This window comes from Micromys minutus, assembly GCF_963924665.1.
Source record: "Micromys minutus genome assembly, chromosome: 2".
Classification (NCBI taxonomy): Eukaryota; Metazoa; Chordata; class Mammalia; order Rodentia; family Muridae; genus Micromys; species Micromys minutus.
This window is the reverse complement of record NC_137971.1, coordinates 29,126,924-29,144,972: the sequence shown is the minus strand read 5'-3', so window position 1 is coordinate 29,144,972 and position 18,049 is coordinate 29,126,924. Positions and strand designations below refer to the sequence as shown.

Below are 18,049 nucleotides of genomic sequence, written 5' to 3'. Positions count from 1 at the left end.
TATGTATATGTGTGTGTGTATGTATGTATGTATGTATGTATATATACACACATACACATATACACATATATAAATATATATATGTATACATACACACACATATATACATATATATGCATGCATACATATATATACACATATATGTCAATACAAAAATTCACATGTATAAATGAACATACATATGCATAGATTTGGTCTTTAAAACTATACTTCCTTTTATATGATTAAATTTTCCTTAATTGTGTGTGTGTGTTTCAGAGTATTTTCTACAAGTTTTCAGTTTCAAGCCAGTATTAAATTTTTCCACTTGAAGTGGTCTCTCAACCTTTTTCAAAACTATAGTAAATCAATATTTCAAACATCCTCAGACAATCTCTGTATTTCACAAAATAGGTAACTTGAAGTTATTCTCTAGAAATCTGTAAACATAACATTGCTTTTTGTCAAGTAAAACAGTTATTTCATTGTTCATAGTCTTTATTAGAGTTTTTTTATTGTATTTGTGTGTGTGTGTGTGTGTGTGTGTGTGTGTGTGTGTGTGTGTGTGTGGTGTGTGCACCAACACATGTGCAGGTGATAGCATTGTGAAGTCATTACATCATTTGGAGGCAGGGTCCAGAGTGGTTGCTAAGAGTTGCATTCTCCTGACCACTGAGCCATCTTTCCCTCCTTTGCCCATAATATTTAAAACTTGTTTTAAGGAAATATATCAAATATCCCCAAATCATGCTCTAAAGCAGTGTTTCTCATCCTTCCTAATTCGGAAAACCTTTTTATGCAGTTCCTCATGTTGTGACCTCCAACCATAAAATTACGTCACTGCTACTTCCTAACTGTAATTTTGCTACTGTTATGAATCCTACCATAAATATCTGATATGCAGATATCTGATATGTGACCTGTGGAGGGGTTGCAACACAGATGCTGAGAACAACTGCTCTGAGAAATTTCTAGTCATCACAGTAAGGAGCTGTCTTCTCAGTCCTGCTCTGTGTTCCTACACTCCAGAGCCAAACCGCGCAGCTATGATCCCGCTGCTGAGCTTTACTAGCCATTAAAGCTTGTCAAAATTACAACCTGTCAAACTCTTAAAGAAAACTGTAAGGCTCCATGCTCGTTAAGCTTTGCCATCTTTACACAAGCAGGCATGGTTTGAGAAGGGGAACCTCATCAGGTTTGTCTGGGGCACATCTGAGGAATTTTCTTGGCTAATGGTAGTTATGGGAGGCCCAGCCTTCAGTGTGGGTGATGCCGCCTTAGGCAGGTGGTCCTCGGCCATGAGCTTGAGAAGTGGGAAAAGGGGGTTGGAGGAAGAAGAGGGTAAAAAAACTTGATGTAACTATCTTTAAAAAATGGTAATAATCTAAAGAAAGTAAGATGGGCAAGCCATGAAAAGCTAGCTGCTTAGTTCCTGCCTCCAGTTCCACGTAGAGCTCCACATCGGACTTCTCCTCAGTTGTGGCACTCAGACCTATGAATCGCCCCCAAATCTTTCCTTCCTAAGTTGTTTCTGGTCATGGTGTTTATCACAGCAGCAGAAACTAGGGCAGGCCCTTTTGACTGGTAGGAAAAAATTTAAAAAGCAGGAAGATTTGACTGCCTGGTCTTTGCACCCTTATTGGCTTTTTATGCCCATAAACAATAACAACCTGAGCCCCACAGGTGCATTCTAGATGTTCATGTCTGAAATAGATGTAATTATTATAATAGCTTCAGCCCACGTTACAGAAAGTATACTGCAGGTTCAGGGGAATACACCTTAGTTCTAAGGCCTTTTCTACTACTTCGGCGAATGACATTTTCCTGTGTCAAAGCCAGAGAGCCTAGCCACAACACAAACAAACACCAAGAATAGCTCTGGCTCACTCGACTGGAAGGGATTCCTCCTGACCTCAGGTAGCAACAGTAACTGTTTACTGCACTTTACACAGTGGAGGGAGTTCCTAGCACACTGTACTGGAATGTCCTACCAGGGACTCCCCAGTCCCAGCAGAGACGGGAGTGACTGTATTCTCAAATGCCACAGCACTGGAACGCAGCCATCCCAACTGCCAGGATATACTTCCTTTTTAATTTTTCTTAAAAAAGTCAGGTTTTAAATTCCTATTTCTAAATACTCAAAATAGAGCTATGCTCCTATGTTTTTAAATACCACATTCATACAATGTGCTTAACAAATGAACTTGGACAAAAGTGTTTTTTTTTTATCATGTCTCATAATGTGTATTTATTTATCCAGTGAAAGAGATTACGTGAAATTTATATAATGTGAGATAAACTATACTAAACATTCAAGCTATAATCGCAGCGTTACCACCACTGCATTTATTTTATGTATATAGATAGGATGTATACAATATATGCTACAGTTTCTTTTCTATGTTTACATTTAAGGTAATTTAATCATGGCATAATTAAATTAACAAGCACCGATCAGAACTAAGGAAGGAAGTGAAGGTCATAGACAATCATGGGGGCAAATAGTGTTTTAAGGCTCCTCATTAAATGAATGTGTTTAACTCAGTACGAAGAGCTTTCTACGAGGTGCCGTGAAGTTTGCTTTGAGCACACTGACTACATAGCCACACTGCTGAGCCATCTCGGACATGCCTGATGCAGGTGTCTGCTTCTGATTAGAGCAACGATAGTTAACCATTAGAGGTAAAGGAGGGGTGGGGGAGAAGGTGCTCTTCGGCTAGGAGAAAATGTGAGGAGGGAGAAAGGCTCGGAAAAGCGTTTAAAGAAAATTCACCTACCAGCTCTACTCGTCCGAAACCTCCAACTCCAAGGGTGTCGATGATGTTGAAATCAGACAGCTTCAGGTTGGCGAAGAAGGCAGCTTCGGCTTCGTATCTGGATTTTTTGATGTGAAAAAACGGAAATTTCTTAGATGTGCCAACATGAGTACCGCGTATGAAAGTACTGGAATGACTAGACGGTGTCACGGGCTTTACCCGCTTCAGCTCCATTTTGCTTTTGCGTTTTCTCACACTCATAATTTTTTGGTCCCAGCTGTATAGAATAACATAGACTTGCACTTGTTTTTCAAAGGAGAAAAAAAAAAAAAAAAAAAAAAAACAGAGTATCCAGTGCACTCTGGTCAAGTGACCGCCACGGCCCTGTTATCAACTCAGTCACATTTTAGTGGGTTTTTTTTTTTCCTACGGGTCTTCTTGTGAGTGTGGATTGTTTGAGTCTCTCTCTTTAGGATTTGTTTTGGATGTTTGGGGTTCGTTTGGTTTTGGTTTTGCTGTTCAGCTTTTGGATAGCAGTTTCTCATTAGTTTCCCTTCTCCACAGATTGACCGTGTCCTCTATCAGTATGTATCAGAAGTGGCAGCGTCCAGAGACAAGTGAGGGTGTCTCTGGCATGAAATCACAGCCAGGTTTTAGGAAAAAAAAAATGAAACAGATCCAAAAAGCTGAGGACTGAGGTACAAATGTTCGAAATGGTAATCCCGGGACCACAGTCACATCTCTAATAGAGATCTTTTCCTCCGCTCACATCTGGTCACTGGCTCTCTGCTAGCAGTCCCTGGGTCCCTAGGTTTGCAAGTCTCTTATATGAATGGCAAGAAGCACAGACTTCCATCCAGGTCTAGCTGCACAAGTGTCAACGTGACAAAGGCAAGAGGCCAAAATGCGCTTCTGTCCAATGAGAAAACCGACTACGAGCTGCTTAAAATATCTCCTGCTTAAAGGCCCTGCTATTTTTAGAAAGGGCAGGAAGGCTTAAAGTGGAGATGATCAGCCCACTGACTAAAGCCATGTCAGGAGATCATTCAGCTGTCTCAAAACTGAAGTGTTGAAATCACTATGTGTGACCTTTGGCCTTCAAGCAAATAGGATTCAATCTAGCACCACATAATGCAAGGGCATGAAGAATATACTTGAGGAAATGGTACGCTGATGGCTTGTGCAATGATTGTCATCAACACAATTCCAGCACCTTTGGTGTTATTCAGTATGGTGTGTTTTAGTATATTCCAGCACACCTTTAAACATTCTAGTGTGAAGCACAACATAGCTTCCTAAGACTTCAACTCCCTTCCAGTTACAATTACCATTATACCTTTTCAACAAGTCCCTCATTGACTGACAACTCTGAGTGGACGAAAAACGGGCACAAAAAACACGAGTCTTTTTGTTTTATTTGCTTATTGTGTGAATTAAGATACTTTGAATGAACTTTTATAGACGAAGCTGGTGAATCCAAGAGCCTGTGCAGATTTCTCTCACTAACAACCCGATCTAAAGGTCACCAGAGCAGCACAAAATCTGAGCAGCTAGAATGGAACATAAGGGGCAAATGCACATATCTAACATTCCAAATACCGGCTGCTTTTGGAATGTTAAACCTCCAGCCCATTTAATGAGGCACAGGCAAAGTTGACCCTAACAGAAGGACATCTGTTGATATCAGACTCCGAGAGGGTTTATAGGCACGGAAACATTTCCTGGTCGTCTAGATAAACACAACCCTATCAGGCTTTGATTTTTGTTTCTGAAAAAGAAATTGTTTTTCTTTAAAATGTAGAAATTTAAAGAAGAACATTTTGAAACCTTCATACCTAATGCTGTTTTATCAGCCTCATAACACACACACACACACACACACACACACACACACACACGCACACGCACACGCACACGCACACGCACACGCACACGCACACAAAAGGAAGCTCAAAGGAAAAATTTAGAGAAACAATCTGACTTCTCAGGCAATTGCTGAGTTTTTGGGATAACACATCAACTGCTGATTCGCTAATTAACACAGTTGCTGTTTTCCTTTGGGTTTTTGCTTTGTCTTTGCTCCGTCTGTCTTTTGAGACGAAGCCTTTTTACATAAACCAGGCTGGCTCTAACCTTGGGATGCTACTGCTTTAGCTTCCCTGGAACTGGGATTATACGTGTGTATGACCAGATTAGGATAATTGATACTTTTATTAATTCAAAATAACACTGTTTGGAATAAAACACGATGCTATGTCAAAATTTATAATCCTCACATATTCATAAAAGGAACATTTGTGAATAGTAATGTGTTTTTTGGATATACCGGTCTCAGGGGTCAAAAGTGCACACATGGACTACTGGATTACTGCCCTGTATCTGTTTAGATGTGGTATTATTCCTTACAGCCTTGAATATACCCATGATATTTGGCCTTGTAAATTTAGGCTGCAAGTATATCAAAATGAGTGGGGTGATTCCCAGGCTCAGCAGAACATCAAAGCTGTTGGAGCCTCTCTCCACCCAAGTGAGATAGTTACACGTAGGGTTGGTACTCAAAGTTCCCACTGTGAGACACTCCCAGTGATTTTACTCCACAGCAGCGCCCAGCCCAGTCTATCTAAGTCTTCTGACAGCTCCAGCTTGTTCCTGTAGCAACCCAGAGCCTGAGTGCTGATTAAATCACCAGAGGGAGAACTTGCTTCCCAATGAGCCAAGGGTGGCAGAACCTGGCAAGAAGGTTTGGGTTCTTTTATTTTGGTCCCCCATCATCAGCTCAATGGTTCTGTGATGGCTATCAGCTCAAAATGTTAATGAATGAATAATCAGGGCTGCTGAGATGGAACAGTTGATAAGAGTGCTTGAAACACACCTGACAACCTAGGTTTGATTCCAAGAACCTACAGTGAAAGCAAAGAACTAACTTCTGAAAGTTGTCCTTTGACTTCCACACATTAAGTATCTATACTTATCCCGGACACACACACACACACACACACACACACACACACACACACACATACACACACACACACACACAGAGTCATACACATACACACTCTCACATATATACCCCCACACACATACACACTCTCTCACATACACTTATAAACATGTATATACATATCAGAATACACACACACACACACCCATTTTCTAAGAAGTAGGCATTTTTCTTTAGTTACAGAAATCCATTAACATGTATAGGCTTTCATTAATTATAAACATTGCTTGTGAGTACCAATATCATCCCTTGAGATCACACTTTGCTACTTTAAAAATTATTTTGCTAGTATTATTATGCAAAATTTTAAAATGTTCTCTGCGTTTTCTAAACTATCCCTGCTTGATTGAAAAAAAAAAAACACCCATTCTTTGAAGGTATTAGCTTAATATTGATGAGATGTATCTTAAAGGGGCCTTAAGATAACTGTAGTCTTGATCTTCATCTCTCTTTGTGTCAGGGGCTAATTCTTGGACAATTCAGAAAACACATAGGCAACGGTTTCTTTTTTCCAACCCAGGAAATGCTGTGAGTTGCCTATTATTTCAGATTATTTTAATTTTTCTCCTCATTTATGTTTATTAGAGAGCAGAACCTTCATCACAGGGACTTTTCACATTTCCCCCTTTGCATTAACAACTTTAAAACATGACCAAGCTTGTGTGCAGAGATTTCTAAAGATGCTTAGCTGTGATTTTCTTTTTTTTTTATTGACTTTAACAGCAAGGACATATCCATTCTTTTCCTTGGGGATTTATATAAGAAAATGTGAATCCATCAATGAACTTCTAATTTATTTACAGTTGATAAAGTTTAAATAGAAAGAAACTAGGTAAGTAGTTAGTGACCTATTAAATCATCCTTTATATCAAAACCAATCCATGTTTACAGTTAACTTGTTGTGGGGAGGCTTACAGACAAGGAATTAGGTATGGTAGTATGTTCATCAGCTGAATAATGTTTATAGAAGGGTAGTTGCCAAGTGTTTAATAAAACTTAATTTTAGTAGCATGTACAATCCTCATTGTCTGGTTGCTTACTTTTTAACAGGGCTATAAAATATAGTCTTTAATTGCTCTTAAGTTAGTGTGTTACTAACTTAAACATTATTATTACCAACTTGGTAATGGCGTGGAAACTATGGGTATGTTTTTTCAGAAAAGCATAAATACTAGTATATATGTTGCACTTACAATCATATAAAGCCTATAAATCTGTAAACATATTAATAAAACATAAGCAAGGTTAGACTGTGGCTTATAGATAGAGCATATAGTTAGCAAGTCTGAGACTGGTTTCAATCCCCAGCAAACATAAAAAATGAGCAAACAAACCATAACAGACAACAACAACAAAAAAGCAAAACCATCTATATGTGTGTTGGGTGAGACAGGCAAAGGGTATGCATTGTTTCTCAGACATTCCTAATATAAAAAGCATGTGGGACAGTAGTGATTGGAAACAATGGAGCCTTGTTCATCCTGATAGGGTGACTGTTAAACTGTGAAATGGCCAGTTAAGACAGCTGAAAAATTGCAAAATTGTCTTGAATTTTACTCCCTATTTTCAACTTTGCTTTCATGCCACAGGAGTTCCTAAGGTAAGAGGTGGGGGGGGGGCTGGAAAGAGGGGGGGTTATAATTGGGATGTAAAGTATACAAATACATTATTTTTTAAAAATCCCCTAAACCCGAGGGTTTGGAGATGAGGCATACAAAGCCTGGGACGTCTGCCTTTCTTTCACTCTCTCATCTATTTCTCCTCTTTCCACAGGTACTCATCTGCACTGTGTTAGACTAGCTTTTCTTAGGAACAGAGAATAGTCTTCAGATTCCTAGTTGTTCCATTATTAACAACGAAGGCAAGGAGTTCTTCATTAACCATCACACTTGCTCTCACATAGCATCTCTGTATCAATTATGTTCTATTCTTGTATTAAGAGAATTGGATGCTATAGCTTATGACCTAATATTATTATTAAGTAGTCAGCTTGTTTCCCTGGGTCTCAGCAACTGGATGAGTGATTCATCTAGAACTAGATTTACGAGACTTAACACTGTATTCCCACATTAATTATTACAATGACACAAATATTTCTACTTCATTTGATAAAGCAGACAACATTACTTATACACTTAAGTAAAGATGATGTAACTAAAACATAGTCAGTTGAGTAATTAAGAACCATTCCAGTAAAGCAAACATGGCCCTGTTTGTTTTAGTTCATTTTATCTACCATAAATATTAACTTCAGAATTCAGAGCCTCCAAGAGAAGCCAACTGAGTTCTCAGAATGTCTTGATTCATTTACAAATGTTCTTTCCTGGCTTTGCTTGAACTCATCTGCTCTTGAGTGTACTCGTGTTGCTGCTGAGGTTAGGCTTATCAGTTCTTGGGGGAATCTATAAAAAAAGTATTTCAGTAAACAGAGATGGACTCTAACTGATGAATTATTTTTTACTGTGCATGTAACAAGGTGAGATTTAATCAGATGATAATGTCTACTTGGGACTTAATAATGATATAATAGAACACCAGAATTAACATATAAAGCTCATGGCTTTGTGATCTGAGTTCTGCTCATGACAGTGACCTTCCAAGACCTTTGTTCTGTAATGTTAGGGACCTTAGCGATATTAAACACATACACCTATAAACTAGTTAACATGAACTGGTTGCTAGTTCAAGTCAGAGTCCAAGCTCTTAAAGCCCCCAGGAACGATAAATCTGTCTTCATAGTGTATGTAATGAGGGTCACTGGAATCTACAGATATATTTACACAGAAATGTATTCAAGGAAGTGTGAGCTTTTAAAACTAAGATTTATATCTATGATAAATGCAAACTCTAACCCTAACTATGTACTAAATGGAAACTTAATGGCATACAATATATGTCAGAGAATGATAGTTTCTGACTTAATAGAGTGCATTAAATAATTTGTGTGAAAAACAAGTATGAATGTAGTAAATGCAAATTCTCTCTGTCTCTCTGTCTCTGTCTCTCTGTCTCTCTCTGTCTCTGTCTCTCTTTCTCTCTCTCCCTCTCATGCATAGAGAAAGCAGCATTGAATGGGAACAATAACACTTATTTGCCTACTCAGCACAGGTCTAATTGGAACTCACCCCAGGAATGACTTTCTTATGGCACTTCTTAAACTGTTACAAAGCATCAGGCGCTACATGCCATATGCCTTTGATTCTCCAAGGTTCAAATTAAGGAAGTACAGCCAGTAAAGGAGAACTTGATTGCTTTTATAAGCAAGACTCCAGTCATCTCTTACTTAGTTGCCATACCAAAAGTGCTCTTGGCAACCAGGCATGAAAATAACATTTTTTAATTCATTGAGAGGAGTGTGAATGGTTTTGTAGATTAAGTTAGTAAAAAGAAATAGAAGGTGCAAAATTAATTTAGCGAATTTTTAGTATTACATTAGGTCAATTTTCTTCTGAAACTGCAATCTATTCTTCGCAGAGATAGGAGATAACTTTAGCTCACTGCCTCTACTTCACAACTGTGTCTTTTAAGACCACAAGAATATCTATCTATCTATCTATCTATCTATCTATCTATCTATCTATCTATCTATCTATTTATCTACTATCTACCTGGATATAGATATATATCATATATAATGATATAAAAACAACATAATTATTTATTTGTTGATTTATTAATTTAATAATTGATTTATTTCTTTGATCAATCTAATCATAAAGTACATCCCTTGAGAGGAGAGAACGTGTGTGCAGAGGAGAACCACATTTCATCTTTTGCTGTGGAGTCATAGCCCTGCAAGCATCCTGCATGCAAGACTTATATTGTAGATTTTTTTTCCAGGAAATGGAAAATTTCTCTTGGCTAAATTATTCTTGCTAACTTTCTGTATAGATGATCCAGCACATATTTTGCTTTCATTTTTGTAGCTGGCTCTTCCAGGTGTTGAAAATGACTGATTCTTTACTTAAATATCAGAAAAATCAGAACCAGAGCCTTTCCCTGATTCTCATCACAGGGTATTTACACTCATTTAATAAATTAAATTTCTTAAAAAGAGGAAAATCACATACTTTTAGAGATGCTTTTAACAAGTCTCAGAGCATTAAACTACTGTCATTGTTCAGAATCTGCACAAACACCATTGATGTTCATCTAATCCAACATCTACATTTCTAAAATAAAACTAAATCTGGAGATATTGAATAAAAATGTCAGGGCAAGACAGACCCAGGGATGAGAGACTGATCTGCGGCCTGTTATTTTTTGAAATTATCTGATTGCACATATGTAGGTTTATAACAGGTCTGAAAACTTAAAGACAAAGAAAATCACAGAGTGATTTGAACAGCAGTTTTTCTGTATTAATAATAATAATATACCTACCTATATTTATGTACTTGAGTTTAATCTATAATAATACTGGGCATATGGTTACTCCAGTCATAAAACAAGTGCTCAAAAAATGAAAATATATTGGTGTTTAGAAGATAATTTAAAAAAATCAACAACAGAGAAATATTTATAAAAGAAATTGTTGAGATATTCTATTACATACTGGAAATTTGAAATACATGTTCAACATGCAATTGTAATAAGGTTTTCATAGATTTCATAGATTTATGCAGTTTGAGATGAATTTTTGTTTCACTTAGCTGGTTTTCTGAGTAAATATGTACTACCACAAAAAAAATGTCAAGAGTTATTCCCTGATACTTTCTTACGCACCTTTACCCAGATTACAAAATGGACGGACAGAGGAGAGGGCAGAACAGTTCAAGACTCTAAAATGGTGGTTTCTTTTGTTTTCTACGAATATAAACGTTCATTACACACAGTTGCTTCTTTAAACACATCCTCCTCAGTCTTAGAGTTTTAGAATACATTTGTTACCAAATTTGACTTTCATTTGAACTTTGAGCTTGAAGGATTATTGTTACATTACTTTTTGATCACTTCATAAATCTCACGGACACACACACACACACACACACACACACATGCACACACACATGTACACACACATGCACACAGGCATCCGTGCAGACATGTACACACATGCATATGCATACACAAAAAACTTAATGTAAATTGCCAAATCATTCTCAATTTTAAATAACTGATAAATGTCATAAGATGAAACAGATTGAATAGAACCATTCAGACCTGCTATAACTCTTTATGGCATTTAACAAAAAGAGGGTATTTTTATATTTGGTTTCCTTACCGTTGCATATTTTGCAAAGGAAAAGGCTTACCTTTTGACTATACCCTGTTTTTGTCTTCCCCTTCCTCAAATGAGTTCCATGGCTTAGATGGGTTGATTTGGTTTTACAATGCCCTTGACAACACAAGCTACACCTGTGGTGGGAACACCATCGTCGTTTGCCGCCTCTCTCCCAGGTTTACAATGCGTATGATGGCAGCTCTCTTTCCCGTTCTAGAAGGATCTGTTCGGATGCTCTCTTTAAGTTGCCCTCTTATTACTGCAAAAATAACAGAACTGTAGATGCGGGCTGTAGAAAGCCTCCCTCTACCCACTGGAACAGGGGACTGTGGAATGGGAGGTGCCGATCATAGAGACCTGCGAATGCATTAGCACCTCTGAGCGGGTGTCCAGCAAAGGAAGCCGGAAGCAAGCCAGGGGCTGGTGCTGGGGGACGGTTTCTCTTTCTGACACGAAGATTAAGAACTCGCACAGTGTTTTGCCTTCCATTTTTATAAACTTTGTTCAAGCTTATGCCTGGTGCTTGAAAACACTCGATTCTCTTTCACAGTACAAAGATTTAATTGCTTTATCTCTTTTTTTTTCCTGTTTTCTTTTTAGTAACACGAGTATTTGCAATATGTTTCTTGCTGACTGGGAATCAACGGTGTAAGAAATAAACAACAGGAAGAATTATTTCAATTTTCGGTCTTAAGCTGCCACCATTATAGTCTGATGGCACACAGTTGCTTTCTGCACTGCTAAAAATGTATATAGCAAACTAAAAATGCAAAATTTTATTATGATTTGTCTCTCTTGAACACAGTGGTGTAGAGATTTCTTCTTCAGAGACAAGTCATTTTTAGATGAATAAGTGAATGGGATTTATTACCTGGAGCAACAGTGTAACAAGAATCTGCTAATAAACAAAGACACTTCAAGCATAAGTTTAGGAAAGTAGGCTGAATGGAATGTCATCTTAATACAAGATCTTTGAGACAAGCTTAAACATGTTTTTAATAGTACCACCTATTATCTAATTACAGTAAAGGATGGGATGATCCAAAAATGTTATTTTATTTTGGTTTTTGAAATTTCTCTCTTTTTACAATTACACGGATTTCACTCAATCATTAAAAGCAAAATAGATAATCTAATCTACAGACACATTGGTTCTATTCTGGAATAAATTTTCCTTAGCCTAGCATTGTATATAGATTTTTTTCCTTTTTCCAACCAATTAAACAATCACTTATTGAGCACAGGAGAGAGTTCAGAGGTTGACACCCAGTGGTCAGAACCTCTATTTCAGAATCTAAAATTTCTTGCTAGTTGACCAGACGTCTAGCATTGTCTTTTGATACAAGCCATTTGATTTCCTACTACCAAATTTTCTGTGAGCTATCCAAGCAGCCAAATTTGTTAGGCCTGTACCTTTCATATGTCCATGTAAGCCAAGAATAGCTAAGGAAATAGCAATATGGTTGAAGTATATTCCCGGAAGCCAGTTGGCTTTGGGCAAACCTCAGCTCCACTGCTCAGAACAAGAAACTTGACCTACTTCCACTTAATTGTCAGGAGAAACAAATCAGCTTCCTTGGGTTATAGTAAATGTTAAATGAGATTAAATTATTAGATAGTACAATAAAGATGTTTTCTTGTAATAAGTTTTGAAAGATGATCACAACCTAGGTTGCATTTTAATTATGTGTAAGATACTCATTTTAGTCATGTCTTATTATTAGCAACCGCCTAAAGTTTTTATCCATGAATACTGGGTTGGTCCAATACTACCTTTAGTGGACCTGGAAACAATCTACAGTGCATTTGTTTGGCAAACAGAATTGATGTTAGTACATAGAACTAAATTAAGAACATGTGGAATTTGAACTAACAGTAATGTGCTTTGGTTCCTTCCCTAGAAGTCAGAGTGCTTTAATTTTGGCTGGTGTTGTCTCCAGGATAGTAGATGACACTTAGGCTGCTATAGCACATTGCAGTGTACACTATGTTTTTAACCATTTAGTTTCTGAAATATATGTGATCAAATGAATCAAACTGAAAGTCTTGTTATCTGAAATGAATGAAGGTTGGGGCTCCTGCAGTCAATTTGTGACCTTCTATTAGAAGAGGATAGGTGAGGGTCTCCTTTCAAAATTTAAATTTAACACGTTCTTCACGTCTACCTTGCCTTCAGAAAATATGGAATTTGTGAAGCTTCAAATGGACAAAAGAAAGACCCAAAGTCCTAATGTTTTTTCCCAACAAGATCCTTACCTTCAAGTATTCCCTGAACTTGTGTGTGTTTGTGTGTGTGCGTGCGTGCGTGTGTGTGTGTGTGTGCGTGTGTGTGTGTGTGTGTGTAAGAGAGAGAGAGAGAGAGAGAGAGAGAGAGAGAGACAGAGAGAGAGAGAGACAGAGAGAGAGAGAGAGAGAGAGAGAGAGAGAGAGAGAGAGAGAGAGAGAGAGAGAGAAAGACGATACATCACCATGCTCTTAGCAACAGCCAGAAAACAGAGTCAGGTGACAATCTCCGCAATCCAGAGCCTGGAAGTGACTGAAACAGATTCTCAAGAGGCATTCACTGTCCTGTAAATGTCCCTGCTGAGGACAAATCATTGCCCAAATTGGAGTTGCTGAGAAACTCCTCGGTGACCCATTCCTGTAAACACCCTTCTCTCCTTTTCCTGGAGCTATTCAGTATGAGAAACTTCCCCAGAACATCCCAAAGACCCATGCTCATTAGGAAACAACGAAAGCCTTGCCAAGGCCCACAGGCACAAAGGACAGCATTAGCTCCTTTGCAACATACCAGTGAAAACCATGGCTGCCTCCTGTTCCCAGATTTGTCAGTGGATCTTTTATACCGGGAAGCCTCCATGTCAGATCAGTCTTTGACAAATAATAATAAATACTCTTTTGATTAAAGCCCTTACAATGTTTATAATGTCTTCACCCCACTGCATGAAGGATCCTTCCCAGAAGTGGTACAGTTTGGAAGACAAAACATATTAAGAAAATAAAAGCCACACATACACAGAAAAAAAAAATCCTTTTTCATATATTACTGAAAATAACAATAGAAGAAAACAGGAGACCAAAGATACATTTCTTTTTTTTATGTCAAAGCATATTTGCAACGTTTCATCATGCCACATGAGTTTATTTGCAGTGCTATGAATAATACACAACACAGTTAACCCTGCATGGGGATGATCTCTGTCACAGGGAAAGGGGTCATCAGTACGCCAATGCTTTAGAGATGAAATTGGTGCTAAGAGGGTTTGGGACCCACTTACTGCAGATGCTGCCTTCCTGTTTCTTCTAGTTACAACTCTCCTCACCTCCCCGCTTCCACCCAGCAGTGCTGACTGGAAGATCCTGGTCTGTACTGTTAAACACACTCCTTGGATCAAGCGTCCTCCACACACACTTAAAGACATAAGCTACGACATACATAGACCTCTGCAGTCTTCAGTCCACGTGCGGGTGTTTCACTGCAGCTCAACAGCCGCATGTGTGCCTGGCACCGCCAAGCCTTTCCAAGCTAGACCCCTTTGTAGGGAACAAATCGATACAGGAGACACACGCTTACAGCCAACAGTGAAGAGCATCCTACAGCATCCTCGGGCTTCTTGCTACCATTAAAAGACAAAACAAAACATTTGCATGGCTGCGACAAAGGGAGAACTCTTGGGAGGCTGAGTCACAGATTTTTCCTAAGAACTTAAGCGTGGGATCCCCTTTCCTTTGGCTTCAGGTCCCCCTCCTTCCAGACCAGGGTCCTTCCGTTCAGCAACGCACTGGCTCAACTCCCTGCTTTAGCTGCTGCCGCCTCACCCCAAGCTTTTACTTTCCATTGAAAATCCAAATCAGGATCAAGCAAAAGTCATTTTGGCACTTCAAAGAGTCCATGAGAACGAGGCTACGAAGATTAGGGTAGTGATGGAATTGAGAGCGGTGGCAGTTCAGACCGCGCTAGCTGAGAATGGGGATAATGTAGGAAAACGCCATCGGGTTATTACCTCCATTAACCCACCCAACACGTGAGTTCCAAATTTACTTGCCTTTAAAGAATTCCATATCAAGAGAAATTGCATACCACCTGCTTTAGATTTTCTAACAGAAAGTGAACATTGAGTTTTGCAGCTAAAACAGACATTAAAGCTATGGCATCGCTAACTTCCTCTGGAAGGGGAGGGAGATCTGAAAGCAGAAACACAAAGTTAAGAAGTAACATGGAAGTTATCACTCTCATTGTTTACAATCTGTCATTCTGGCCCAGAGAATCCCAGCGTGCATCAAGACTTCAGCCTCTGAAGCGTGCTGTCTGCCTGCCACTGCCTCCTATGGACTTCATGCTCCACATGGAAACTATTTCTGTTCTACTTCATTTCTTAATGTAACATGTCTTACTTTCCATAATAAAACAGCACATTATGGAATGTATCACATATGTCAAGAAAGAAAATGAGGTTCTTAGATGTTATCATTAAATATCAGTAGATAAGTAACATTTCCTTATCAGTTTTCCTGGGAGATGAAACTAAAAGCTTACAAACAATGTGGCAGGAGTTACTCATGGTATTTTCATATTCTACCACCTTTCTATTGTGATCATTCATCAATTAAACCAGACATCTCAATTTTATTGTTTCTCTAAGGATGAGGTATCAATATTTTTCAACTGGACCTTTATTTCAGTAAGCAAATGTAGTATCAACAGGATATAAGATTTATTGAAATTTAAAATAATTCCCAGTTCAGTTTCATATCCTATGGAGTTTATTAAAGCTACTATTTTGTGCATTTGTAAGGGCAATTAAAGTAGACCTTACAGTCAACAGTGTCAGTCTACCTTAGTGACCTGATTAATAAAAATTTTCAATATTTTTTAGCAGATTATGGGCTATACCATATGAGGGCTGAGTATTTGTTCTAAAAAATTTAATAGTTTGTTTCTAATCTGGAGTGTCTGTAAACTGAATATGACACTCTGGAGTGTCCCACGATTAGGAACTCAGCTACGAAAACCTGCTTGAAACAGGTTTGACCCATGAGAGTCTGTTCATTTTTTAACTCCTTAATGTGAACATATAAATAGTGGCTCAATTGACTGGAAACAACACAGAGCCTTTTCTAGGTCAGCGTCACCCTAGCCCTATGTGTTTTATGATGGAAACCAGTTGTCTAAGGGTGACAGCAATTATTCTATCCCTAGTTTTAATAAAGCGGTATTTTTTCCTGTGGGGGACAGATTTCATGAAAAGTGTATAAACTAGACATAATTTACCAATGAAGCTCTCTAGGGACTGATGCATTATCCAGATCTGTTGTGCTGAAAGGCATCTGACAGGTAAGGGTAAGGAACCTGAAGCAACTACAGTAAAGGTCAAGGTAATTACAGATTTTTAAAAATCATTTTGGGCAATAAGTAATCTGAATAGTAAGGTCAAGGCAGATTTCAGGTGATGTATTTTCAGCACAATCAGGGAGTTCTGTCAACTACTAAAACACCACGAATATTCCAGGAACTCTTATAGATCCTAATGGGGGACCCAGGCGTGTACAAAATAGAGAAAAGGAAAAGCCAACCCTAGAATGGCTTCCATGCTCATGAAGGAGAAAAAGAAATAAAAATGTGTACGTTAACTGTGGTAAATGCTGTGGATACCAGTTAAGAGTTTGGGACCTGGCATGGGAGGGCTGCGGTTTTACCTCAGAGGCCGGGGGACTCTCTGAGAGTATGCCTGGTGGAATCTGGGTAGGAGAAACTAAAAGCGCAGCCACTCCAAGACAGGTGCCTCTCTGCTGTGTGTTACCACAGAGGTTAGCACTGCGGAAGCGGGGGGGGGGGGGAGAAGGAAATGAGTTTGGGGAGAAGGTGGTGGAAGGGGTGCAAATTGTCCAGTGCTTTCTAGAGCATTGGGGATTTGACTCACTCTCAAAAGGAAGCCCTGAGAGAAGGAAGCAGGGTCTGTTGGTACACTCCAATTTACATTTGAAATCGCCTCTAGGAGGGTCAAAATCAGACAGTGGGAGAACCAAGATGACTGGGACAAGCCTTTGTGCTACTCACTTAAGAGAAGATGCAGCTTAAATGTGGTTGGCTTCCCTTATATGTTTACCAGGGCATCAGGATGGTTTTCTGTGTGAGAAGCACAGAACAGAGAAGGGGCTTGATGCTCAAGAGATTAATGACAGAGATGGAAACACTTTAAGAAAATCAGGTTTGGATCAAGATTGGAAATTCAGTTTTGACACTTTAGGTTTGTGATCTATATGATATTATCTATATCTATAATGTAAATTTTCAAGTAGGCATCTAGAAGTCTGATCTGCGAAGAATGGAATCTAACCTGGAAATAGAAATCTGGAAGTTATCGGCACATTTGGGTTCAAAAAGGAGACGACAACCCGATATTGCCAGAGATGATGAAGAAATGGCTTGGGTCCAAAGAATGAGACCTGGAGCATGCCACCATTGAAAGAGAGGTGGGAACATGGAGCCAAGAAAGAAAGTGTCGAGAGTCTTAGTTCTAGAGGTGAAGATTTCAAGATAAGACCATGGGCATCTGTATGTGCTACAGACAGATCAAACTGGAAATCCCAATTATGAACAAGTGAATTCAATCATTAGTGACCTTGGCGTGGCAATGTAGATCCAAGCTGGAAGAATCAGAAACTCCCCATTTATTTGCACTGCAAAGGGTTTTCTAATGTAATACCAGTAGGTGATCGGTGAAGCCCAGACCTGCAGATATGCCTCATGGGGTTTCCTCTGGATGTCAGTTCACTGGACAGTTGCTTACTTCCATGCAAAGAATCAATTCATTCTGCGGGGGAAATGCGCCATTCACAGACCTCCTTCACAGACATGGAAGTGTGTGACACATTCTGAGCCGTCTAGCTCACCGCTAACACACAGAGTGAACAGCAGAGAAGGCAATGAGTCTGTTAATCCTAGAGGTTCTGGGGAGAGGAGCTTCACAGATTAAATAAATCCTTTAGAAGAAAGGGTACATGATGAAATTCGGCAGTAGAACAAGATCAGAGCAGTGTCAATGTCGCCTTTCAAAGGACTGACCTGCTAGGAGGAGGGCTCTC

General features: G+C 38.9%; 1 protein-coding gene across 2 annotated transcripts in view; it reads right to left on the bottom strand.

Moving 5' to 3' along the window:
* PRKG1 (protein kinase cGMP-dependent 1) overlaps positions 1 to 18,049 on the bottom strand; it is a gene marked incomplete at its 5' end in the record, with an annotated part of 1,033,183 nt that overhangs the window by 43,713 nt on the left and 971,421 nt on the right. For both annotated transcript variants that reach the window (XM_080912438.1, XM_080912439.1), the window contains one exon: positions 2,757 to 2,853. In XM_080912438.1, the coding sequence (XP_080768564.1) occupies positions 2,757 to 2,853 (97 nt within the window). The remainder of the gene's footprint in view (positions 1 to 2,756; positions 2,854 to 18,049) is intronic.